This window comes from Patagioenas fasciata, chromosome 3, assembly GCF_037038585.1.
Source record: "Patagioenas fasciata isolate bPatFas1 chromosome 3, bPatFas1.hap1, whole genome shotgun sequence".
NCBI lineage: Eukaryota > Metazoa > Chordata > Aves > Columbiformes > Columbidae > Patagioenas > Patagioenas fasciata.
The window spans coordinates 79,523,863-79,534,956 of NC_092522.1; the positions used below are offsets into that span (position 1 = coordinate 79,523,863).

The following is an 11,094-nucleotide window of genomic DNA, read 5'->3' on the forward strand; positions in this document are numbered from 1 at the left end:
AAATAATTTTGACTCAAAGTTTCTAGTTTAGATGATAGAAATCTCAGCTTTCTCCATACCAATATTTCCTGCTTTTTGTTCTGTTAAACGTTAAACTCCGTAACACCAATTAAGTCTACCGTAAATTAAGTATAAGTAAATGTTTAATCTTTCTGTGAACTTTGAATGGTCTATTAGTGGTTTCTGTTTTTCTTTGAATTAGATGGAGAGCAGAAGACTCAAGTGATGATTCATGGAATTGAGCCAATGCTGGAAACACCCATACAGTGGCTGAGCGAACATATGAGCTACCCAGATAATTTTCTCCACATTAGTATCATTCCCCGACCTACTGATTGAAACTCAGCTATACTGGTATGAGGATCATTCGCAAGCTGGAATTATATGGGCACGTCAACTTCTTCCTTCTGTCACTCTTGACAGAGGCAGCCTGACCAGAAAAGAAAAAACAATGAAAACTGAAACAAAACACAAAGTCCTCACTGCTGCAAGCCAAACAGGAAGAGAGATCGTATCATCAGATAAGGGCAATGGGGCTGATCTTATTTTGCATCACCGCTGCTTTTCTTCACCGCTGTAATTAAATCAGTTGCGATATGAAAGAATTTACAGGACCTCTGCAAGTCTGGTGTTTTCTTGTAAAATATAATGAAGCCGAAACTGTCAGCTGAAGAGCAAATGGAAATATGCCACTTGATTGTATTTCTGATTAACAAATAAATAGGGCTGTTTCCTAAAGCGGTAGTGTTTCGACTTTGAGAGTGGAAACATTGGTTTAATTTTCTAGAAAGTTAGACACTGAGAGATTCAGTTACTAATAGCTTTTTGTAAAAGATCAAATTACTGTAAACCCATCTTTCCTTAATGAGAAGTTCATGTTTACAGTATGCGTATTGGTATGCAAATGATCTTTTAGCTTTGATAACAAGCAGTGAGGGATTTTAAAGTGAACCCATGAGCATGTTTTGTCATTTAAAAACATGCACAACTTAATAATTTACAAATATTTTCGATTTGTATGCTGTCACTGAATACTCCAGTATGTTTATTATGCAAACCAGTTTTCATAGACTAGCAATGATGTAGGATAATTTGTCTCAGGATTTGTTATGGCATTTCTTTGTGCTCATCTGTTTGCTTTTTTTTTTGTTTGTTTTTTCTCCTTGTAAGAATATTTTCTTAGTTTAAAAAGTTTAAAAAAAAGTAAACGGATGTTGCAAATGATTGTATCCTGCTGTTTATTCCCATAGACTAGAAAACAGTTAAATCGTACAATGACGAACAGATTTATTGCTTTTTAATAATTTTGAATTTTGGAAAGCTGAGGCTTTTCCAAGCTAATGCTTCCTTACATCTGAGTTTAGTTTTCTACTGTGGTCCCTGAGCAATCGGTCTGAAATTTGGAAGCTTCTAATTTTATTGCACAGATTTTTCCTTAGTTTAGCAGATGTATTTTTGGATTATTGGATTGCTTTGGTTTCTAAATGTTTGTTACCATTGCAGCTGCTACTAGGACTCTTAAAACCTTTTTTGTGTTACGCTGCATTCATCAAACTGTGTGCTATATTGCTTTGTCTAAGGTTTGTGGCTGTTTGTGGCACAAGACTATGTTTATAGTAGACATATTCTCAAATATGTCAAATATTATCAATTATAAAGAAAGCATGGTATTTTTCTTTCAAAAATAGTAACTGTTGAAGTTCCTACTCAAAGTTCTGGCTTGCAAATGTCCCAGTACCTCCCAGTGCTGTTCCCATTCTGCTTAGTTTCCATGCTCCCTTTATCATGGGATACTTACCTGTATCTGAAAAACAAGAAAATGAAAATCCGTCCAACAAAAACCTCTTTAAGAAGCAAGAGGGGAAGGATCTCCTTGGGTGAAGATAGAATTGAGGCTAAAAAAAGCCCTAAGGGCAGAAAAAGTTAATAGAAAAAATAGTGTTTTAAATGTAAATTAGTAAATAGCATTAAGGAAATGGAAGGGAAAAGTTAAGGAAATGGGAGGGAAAAGGTAATAGTGAAATAAATCTATTCTTCATTCGTGAAGAATTTTTAAAACAAAACTAACCATGCTGATCTGTGTTTATTCAGAATTGAAATATAATATTCTTATAGTGGGATGATTTGATTGAATTATTCTGATTTCCAGTTCTGTTTGGAATTTTTGTTACAGTGTTGGATTGGCATTTATAAACTTTCTTAGGCAGACGCATTTAAATATTCTGGAGAATTTCAAAGTCTTGCCAATGGATAAAGTAAATATTTTGTAGAGTCTTCATATTCATTAAAAAAATCTGTAGGGATAATTTTTCCATTGATCAGGATAAGAGGCAGTGCATTTAAAAAACTGTAAAGATTGTGTTTCCTTTGTTTTAAGTCAGTAAGTCACTGGCTATTTTAATATATTCTGCACCAGCATTTTTCGTACACATCTCTCTTCTCATGGCCCGTATTTGCTAGTAAATCCAACTTTTAAGGCCTAGCATGGAACAAAGAGAGAGGTTGGCTTTAAAACATACTCTTCCCTCTTATTTTAACTATTTAAACTTTATTAAAAAATAAAACACAGTTTGACTCTGTCTTTATTTGCAGCTAAATAAGGATCTTCGCAATGGAGTGATAAAAACATTTAATTAATACTTCTTAAAGAGCTGGTTGAGTGATGTATCCAAACAAAAGCACATCATCACAAAAATGAAGTGTTGCCTTTGCTTTACGTGATTTAAAACACATTTTTGTAGTTTCTTACTTACTATGTGAATAACAATAGCAACAGAAGGTGCGTTGTGGCTTAATTAGTTTGCTTTGAAATGCTGTAACTTCTGAAAAAACATTTGGTCTAAATTGGTCAGAATCTAACATAGTGCTCACTAAATTCATTTCAATGCGAAATAAAAGTGTCAAATACGCACTGACACTCCTACATTTAGAACTGAAGTGTATCTGGTGAGCAAGTCAAGTCATAGTTTAAAAAAGAGCAAAACACAGGTCTTGCTGCTGTCATCACTGTATTTCATGTCATTTGGCAATGGCTACCTCCATTTTTGAGTGTTTTGTGAAAAAAGTTAATTTTCCAGTGATTTCTTTGATAGCACTGGCTGTCAGCACGCAAGGTTTCATTCAGAGTTAGAAATTGGTTGGTTTCGTTTTAAATGCAGTTCCATGAATTCTTTGGGGGGGGGAAAAAAATAGAGGCATACTAAATATAATAAATTAGTACTAGTAAAAAGCCAGATGACATTGCCACTACTGGGAAGAATGCGAACTTGACATCCGAAGGGCCGGTAGGAGAGATTTGGGCTGGTAGAGCAACTGTGCTGCAGAAATGCAAATGCTCCTGCGTGTGTGTTGATGTGATTGGGAAATCCTGCAGGAACACGATGAAATACTGTCTTAAGGACAGAGACACAGGAACATGCAGTATGAACTAGCTATTAATAAATTTATAGAAATGACAACTATTGAGCTCCTTCAAGTTGCCTCTCCACTAAAAGTCTGGGAGCTGTGGAGGCAGCTGATGCAAAGGTCAAGCTACAAAAAAGGTGAGAGCTGGTTGACAGCTGTCACTGGACTCGGTGACTGGGGAAGTCCTTTCAGTTCTGTGCTCCTGTATGTTTTGCTCTGACAGCCAGATAACTCTCAGCTGATGAAGACTCTTGATCATCACTTCCAGTATTATTTATATCCTACATAATAATTATGGCCTTTTTTTAAAAAATTTCCTTATATAGCAAATGATGTCTGGATGACAGCTCCTCATTTATGGCACTGACGATAGCTGGTGTTTTTTCAGTTTCGATATTTAGGAGAGTCTGCGTCTTGGCTGTATGTGTGTGTTAGCACATTCTTAGAAGACTTCCAGGCCTAAAAAATGTCACTTTAGAGAATTCTTTAAGCCAATTTCACAGCTTGCCAGCGATACCCTACCAAATCAAGGGCCTGGGCAAGAAAAGGGTAGATTAATCCCTGTCATAAGTACTCCAAATTTAACATTTTTACATTTAATGATTTTAAACTCTTCAGAGAACCTGGATGTTAGTTTGCTTGCAAATTTAGCAGTAGCTAAATGTATTTATTCAAATGCTACCATGTGTAGATGTTAAAACTGATTGCATACTTGTGTAACTCTAAAGTTAATATTGATGATTATCAAGTTATGTCAGAAAGAGAACCACGTTAGTGGTGATGAGGGCTCCCGTTGCTCTGGTGCTGCACATGGATGAAATGTGGAGACTGAGTGGATCTCTGGTGAGTGCTGCCACTTTTTCCAACTTCAGCCTCCAGCAAAACCAAAATTACTCTGTATTTACTGAGAAAATGTATTTATTTTCTTGACATGGTGAAAATTTATTTCAGGGGAAAATATTTCCAGTATTGCCCAGTATTTTTTATTCAGAATTTGTGACTGTATCAGAATAATACGGCTTTTGGAAAGTTAGTAATTGACTTTAGCAGTCCCTGTTTATTTTGACAGGAAAGTGATTGCTGGAGTGATTTTTTTATTATTATTTTTTTCTCCTTTACTTAGGATGAGAAAGGGTATGCACAGAAGTTCTTAGAATATCACATTACATAAAGAATAGACTTCTGAATTAAAGCAGGTAGGTGTCTTTTCTGTGGTAAAACTTCTGCTTTTGAGACAGGGATGGTGACATTTCAAAATGTCACACTAAACCTGAGTAATATCTCTTGAGACAGAGGAAAAAGAGGTGAAGTTTCAAATGCTCCGAAGTATATTTCAGATTTCTGTACTTTCAAGTTGCACTATCAAATTAGCTTGTGGAAGAACACTTTAAAATGATAGAGCTGTCTTCTTTCCTTCCCTTGCCTTTCATGTCTCCACGATTCGAGTAATTAAGTTCTTTAACTGTGAAATGAAACACCAGTTTCTCTAAACAGTAGATTAAAAAACACAAAACTTCTTTCAAATATAGCTATGCAAAGAGATACATAAAAAGTTTTGGGTAGTTCAGGCTTTTATATGTATAAAATATGTATAAAATAACAAGCAAGTACATAATATTTAAAGGTATGATTTTCCATGTGATTTAAATAGTATTCATATAGATGAGAAACACTTAGGCAGTCAAGCATCGTGTTAGGTTTGAAGGTTGGAGGAGCTTGACTTTAGTGCACTTGAAACTGCCGAAGAATGTGTCATATTAAAATAGCACTTTCCACTGAAGATGTTTAAAGCCTTAATCCTTGCAGCATTTCACTAATATAGGTCAAGAGAGAAAACAAAATGAATATGTTGTGGGAACAAATGTGTTATGTAGTTACTAATACACATATCTTAGCATTCACGGTAATTGTCAGTATTGTGCAGTGGAAAGGGTAAAGCTGATACATGATACAGTTTGGATCATCTGGAATTGGGAGGATCACTTGCTAGACTTTTTCAAATATGTTTTTTAAGTTCACATACACGTCTTAAAAGCTACTAGAAGTTAGGTCTGCTTTCAAAGAAAACCAGACTGTGATGGGACAGGGAAAAATCAACAGCGTTGTTCACTAAACCTCTCCATTCAGTGGGTGTCTGCCTGAAAGGCAGGTGGAGAGAGTGCGAAAGCTGGTGGTATCTTATTTCGTGCAGATACGAGTATATTTTCTTCTCATGTATATTGAGATCTTGTTGCTTAAGGTCAGTAGTGTCCCAACTGTTATTAAAAAAAAAAAAAATTGTAATTCAGATAGAGGTGCTCACAAGTGTCTTAATTGCTATAGAATTAAAGATCGGAATAGAAAATGGCTGAAACTTACACCTTATATGCTCTTCTAGCTATAATTAAAATCATCTGCACTTCAGAGGTTTGATTTCCATCAGTCATATGTACACATGCCCTCACTGGAGTTTTTCCGCAGTTCAAAATAAACAAAATAAGCTGGTCTTCCTTCATTTTAAAGTTTATCCAAGTCTGTGCAAGGCAAATGGGAGGCAGAGACCAGGCCATGGGAGCAGGCCTTCGGTCCTGAAGCGCCAGCATGTCCCAGGAAGTGATATGGTTTGTTTGCTATTTCCACTGCAATTTTATCACAAGTTCTGTCTCTTACTCATAAACCTTTCTTTAATTTGCAGCTTTTCTTTTTTTTAGCTAATCACTGCCCTCACAGACCAGAGATGGGGTTGAAGCTGCCCCTGTTTCTGCCTCACAGACTTGCTGTTGGCAGCTGCTGGGTGAGGGTGACTAAAACCCCGATCTCTGGAGCACTCCGTGACCCTTCTCGTGCAGCCTCTTCTTCCACATCCGAGGGGTGAGCTCATGTCTGCTGGCTGTTACCACAAACTGGGTAGCCCTGGAAGAAAACAGCAAGAGAAAGGTGCGGAGGAGGGCAGAGGGAAATGAGAAGAATTAGAAAATAAGTGAAGGTGGGGCTGGAGAGAAAAATACTTTGTGGGGAGTGTAATGATAGAGCTGAATTCTTGATCTCACCCGGGTTTCTCGTTCGCTCATCTGGCAGCTCCCACTGTGTGCTTTCCTTTCCATTCTTTCCATGAACTGGTGTTGCACCGGCTTTCACCTACAAAGTGAAATGTCTGGCACCTCTGGTGTCACTGTCTGACATAGCTGCCTTCTCCTTGGAGCCAGCAGTACCCTCGAGAAGGTGTGTTTAACTTTGTTGTTTTAGCATGTTGCTTAAGAAGACCTTTATTTACAAAATTTGGTGGAGAGTTTCTTCCTCTGCAGCATGTCCTAGGCCTGGGCCTCCCTCAGCTGCGAGGAATTGGGAGGTCTGGCACAAAATGGTGACACGGTTTGCACAGGCACATCTTCTTACTCTTTAATATGTTGTGTTTTGGAAAAGCAAATCATGAGCATTGCTTTTTTATTCAGAGGGTTGATGATGGAGTCACTCGAGGACTTTTGTGTCGTGAAAATTACTGTTTCATAGTTCTGAAGTTTTACTTTGTACTGTTATGAGTGTTTCATACAGAACAGCAGAAAACGTTTTCAATGTGTGTAATAAATGCCAAACCCAGTTTTGGTCACAAGTCTTTTCTGTTTCATTTTCCAGTCAGAGTAAGATTCCATTATATTGGGTGTAGCTGTAGAAAAATATGTCTATTCATAATCAGGCTACACAGGCAGTAGCAAGAGGATGTGTCATTTTTAATCATCAGCATTTCTGCACTTTGTCTTGACACCTTTCGATAGAAGACACATGAGGACTTCTACCTTTCTGGTGAGGTGTGTTTTCGCTGAACCACCCAGGCAGTTTCTCCATCAGTTTTGTTTTATTGTATATAAATTTATACTTGACAGCTGTCGAGGAAATAACTGGAACAGTAGCCATAATGGCAATTTTTAAAAAATCAGCTAATTTATTGCTCGGAAGTCCTTCACTATGAAATCACAATGTCCGTTTTTATTTAAATTAGTGAGGTCTTCTGGTTATGCATTTAATTATTTTGATGGTAAAAGGGCACAGTCCTAATGAGTCAACTTATAATTTCCTTGAAATATGTGTGGTTTTAATTAATATACCAATAAGAGAAATTACTTGGTCGTAATTTTATCTCTTACTTAAACTTGAATGCATCCATGGGTTCTGCTGTGATTGGCCTCCTTGAGGAGGTCCATCAGGAGTTGTATCCTCTCTGGCCTCCGTACATCATGTTGGGTTCAGTGTCTTTTGGGGACATGGGGGAAGATATTTCAGTTCTCTGAAGCCTACCTACTTGTCCTCTTCCCTCCTTCCTTCCCCAAACCAGATGGCACAATTTTCCATAATGCAGCCCTTCCATTTTTTTGTTGCAGGCTTTGAACGACGAAGCAGGTGAACTATAGTTACTGGGCATAAGGATTAATTCTTCAGCTATCATTTCAGAGGGCTCTGAAATTTAGGTCTTCCAAGTTTCTGAGCCACACCTCTAACAGGGACGTGATCTGAGGTAACCATGTGAGCTTCCAGCAAGATAACACAAGGCGTAAATTAAATTCTCTTCAAAAACTGACGCTCATGTAAATGGAAGTATCCACAAAGGCTGATACCTACCTTCATTCATGCTATTTTTGCTGTCTCAGTGTAGTCAGTTTTCTGTATACTTTCAAAAAGCAAACCCAGTTGAGATGGTCTAATGCCGTATGGAAGCGGCCTCTTGCACAACTCCCTTCCCACGGCCTGCGCCCAAGTCAGCCCTTACTTGTGTCACTGCAGGCAAATAACAGTGCTGCAAAACCACATGCAGCTCCTATTCCAAAATGCCATTTGATGGTATCAGGAAACCTGAGAGTTCAAGTAAAAAAAGTTTGAGATTTTTCTTCATTGTTAGAAGATGCTGAAACAATCAAAGGTGTCAAGCGTGCAGCATCAGCAAGTAGATTTTTGCTGCAAGGTATTGTCTGGATGGGATAAAAATGCAGCCTTCATCTTTAATATATGCTTGAACTGAACCGTAACATATTTGGATGTTCTGCTTTGATCTTAATGGGTTTGTGGGGCACTACGCTGACATGGATGCAGATACCATCAATAAAGGAGAAGATCCTTAACATCTTAACACATGGGCATGTGCCACAGTTGCCACAAGATAAACAAGGGTGTGAGCTTTTCAGAGCCGGAGATGGGAAACTTTTACCTCCTTTTGTCCTTGGGGTAAACAGGTTGCTTGCATCTCCGAGAGCAGCAGGGTGCTTTCTCTGCAGTTGGCTGGGCAGGGAGAACACGAAGATGAGTACTCTTGTGGATTTGCCAGATGCTCCATGTGTCTCGACCCAGTAGTAATGAATCTGATTGTTCATTTTTACCTACAGGATTTCTTCTGACTGATTTTGTTCTTTATGTCAGACAGGGTTTTCAGAGATTTGAAGTAACCTCAGGACAGGGATCATTTCATTGCGTAGCATTGTTGCTAACTATTTGAAGCAAATCAGTCGCTGGGTTTTTTATTTAATTTCACTGTTCAATGACGTGAATGTCAAGTGTGAACGGTGTGGTTGGAAATTTCTTGAGAATTATTTGAGTTTATTTTGCAATGGCAAATAGGATCACAGGAACGAGAATGGGCATGCCTTTGCTGTCTTTCTGCTGAGTGTTTTGGTGGGTCACTGTTTGCGTGGAGCAATGAAGTATCCTTCTGCCATTCAGATCATGCAGTACGGGTGTTGTACTGGTGGAAACATTTCTTTCCGCAAAGGGCTGACCTAAACCTGAGTCTAGTTCTTCTGAATTCTGTCACTAATACCCTCCCTGAGCACAGCCATGTTGTTGCTGGCTCAGCACAGTCTGCAGCTTTATCTAGATTAATTACCTTGCAGAGATAAAGCATGCTATTTAGTCTAAAGAAATCCTACCTCAACAAATGAAGAACATCTTAAAAGTTTTTCAAACTAGAGACAGAAGCCAACTGCTAGGAGGAGCTAGCAGCAACTCCCATGATGTACCAGAAAGAAAGGAGTTAAAATCCTGCACTTCTCATCACTTCACAAGCTTCTCAATGCAGCAGAAAAGTTTCTCAAGGAGTTGTCTGGTGTTCAGATACGGAAGATCTCACTGCTGCTTATGTTTTAATGTCAGTACCTTGCACTTCGCAAGTGGAGTTTCTCAGCTGGTGCTGTAAAATCTGCTGTCCTTCCTCTGCAGGGATGTGGAAATTCAGCTACCAGGAGAACTATTATTTCAGTTTTGCTGGGGGAATGAATTGGGAAGTTTGGGAATATGAGATGATGCTTAGAAGACTACTTACAGCAGAAGGTCCTTCTTGAAGCCAAATTTAACCCTGCTGTGGAGCAGGCAGTAGTCAGAACTGCCATTACGTGGAACCATCCACTGACACATTGAGCGAGCTTGTCAGTAGTATCTTGGTGATGGTCTGGAGCTCAGGAGGGTCAGGTGCTGTCAGGCTTTGTTTAAAGGGCATGTGACTGAATTTGCAAGACAGCCTAGTTTAGTAAATGGTGTACAGCTTGTACGGTTTCTTTATGGGATGGGTCTTTCATAGCATGGTACTCCATTATTAACATGAGAAGTATTGTTTTGATTATCTCAGCTGATGTTCTTCTGAAACTGCTCGGTGGGTAGTTTTAATGGAAGCGGTATGGAAATCATTGCACCGGTAGGTACAATATCTGTTCATCTTATTTGCTTACAAATGTTCCAAGCAATCAAGTATGACACCTTCCTGCAAATGAGGTAATTCCTGCTCGGTGCTTAGGCCTCTAAAGAAGAAAACTTTCATATTGTAACATTAAAGGCAGGCACTTCGTTTTAATCACTTGCCAAAACAGCTGAAAACAATTATTAATTAATAGGAAACATTGACTTTTAACTTTGCAAGCTCTCCGAAGAAGTGTCTGTGACAACTTGCATCTGGATTTATGGATTATTTGGATACAGTGAAACTGGGCATCATACTGCAAAGGTTGACCGCTTTAAATTCATTTTAAGCGTACACATAGCGCTCTTAAAATTAATATGTTTATAAGCCTAAATTGGTTCTGTTGAATGTCTTTTGTTCTCTTTCTGGCTTCATTTGAAGCAACAACAAAAAGCTGTGCTTGTTTGTGTGTTTAACCAAAATGTTAAATGCAATTAATCTACCAAAAGCACACAAATATTTTTTGAATAATAGAGGCACCCATTTCACAGTGTCTTTGGTATTTAGCACTATGGTTTGGAGAGTAGAAGGCAACTTTTTCACATCTCATAAATAAAACTTTAAAAATCTTTTGCTTGGCTTGTTTAGTTTGAACAAATGCAATGCAGCACCCTCAGATTTTCTTGACTGCCTTGATAATAAGGCTGAGGTTAGTATGTATGGTTAGGGGGAGGTGGCACTCCTAGTATTTTAGATTCTGGATCTTATGTTCCCTTCTGGAAAATATTGTGTCTGGTAAATGCATCTCCCAATAAATAAGAAGCGGGGGGGTGGGGGGTGAATGTTGCAGTGTGAGACAGAGCTCCTCTTTGATCTGACTTGGAGGGTGATTATGTGGAGATCCATCATGCAGATCTACTGGGTTTGCCTCTTTTGTCAAACAAAATAATAGAATTCCTTGGACTGTCAGAAATAGAGAATATCCAAAATATTTCAACAGGATCAGACCACAAGAGCTAGTTTGTTATCTTAATTGAGGATCTTGAGACATCCCA

At 38.3% G+C, this 11,094-nt stretch overlaps 1 protein-coding gene across 3 annotated transcripts in view; it reads left to right on the forward strand.

Annotated features, from left to right (window-relative positions):
* ATG5 (autophagy related 5) overlaps positions 1-2,568 on the forward strand; it is a 78,406-nt gene extending 75,838 nt beyond the window's left edge. For 2 of the 3 annotated variants that reach the window (XM_065835114.2, XM_071806679.1), the window contains one exon: positions 203-2,568. In XM_065835114.2, the coding sequence (XP_065691186.1) occupies positions 203-339 (137 nt within the window). In that variant the 3' untranslated portion in view covers positions 340-2,568. The remainder of the gene's footprint in view (positions 1-202) is intronic. The other variant, XM_071806677.1, reaches the window with a different exon arrangement.
* Positions 2,569-11,094: the final 8,526 nt, after the last annotated feature.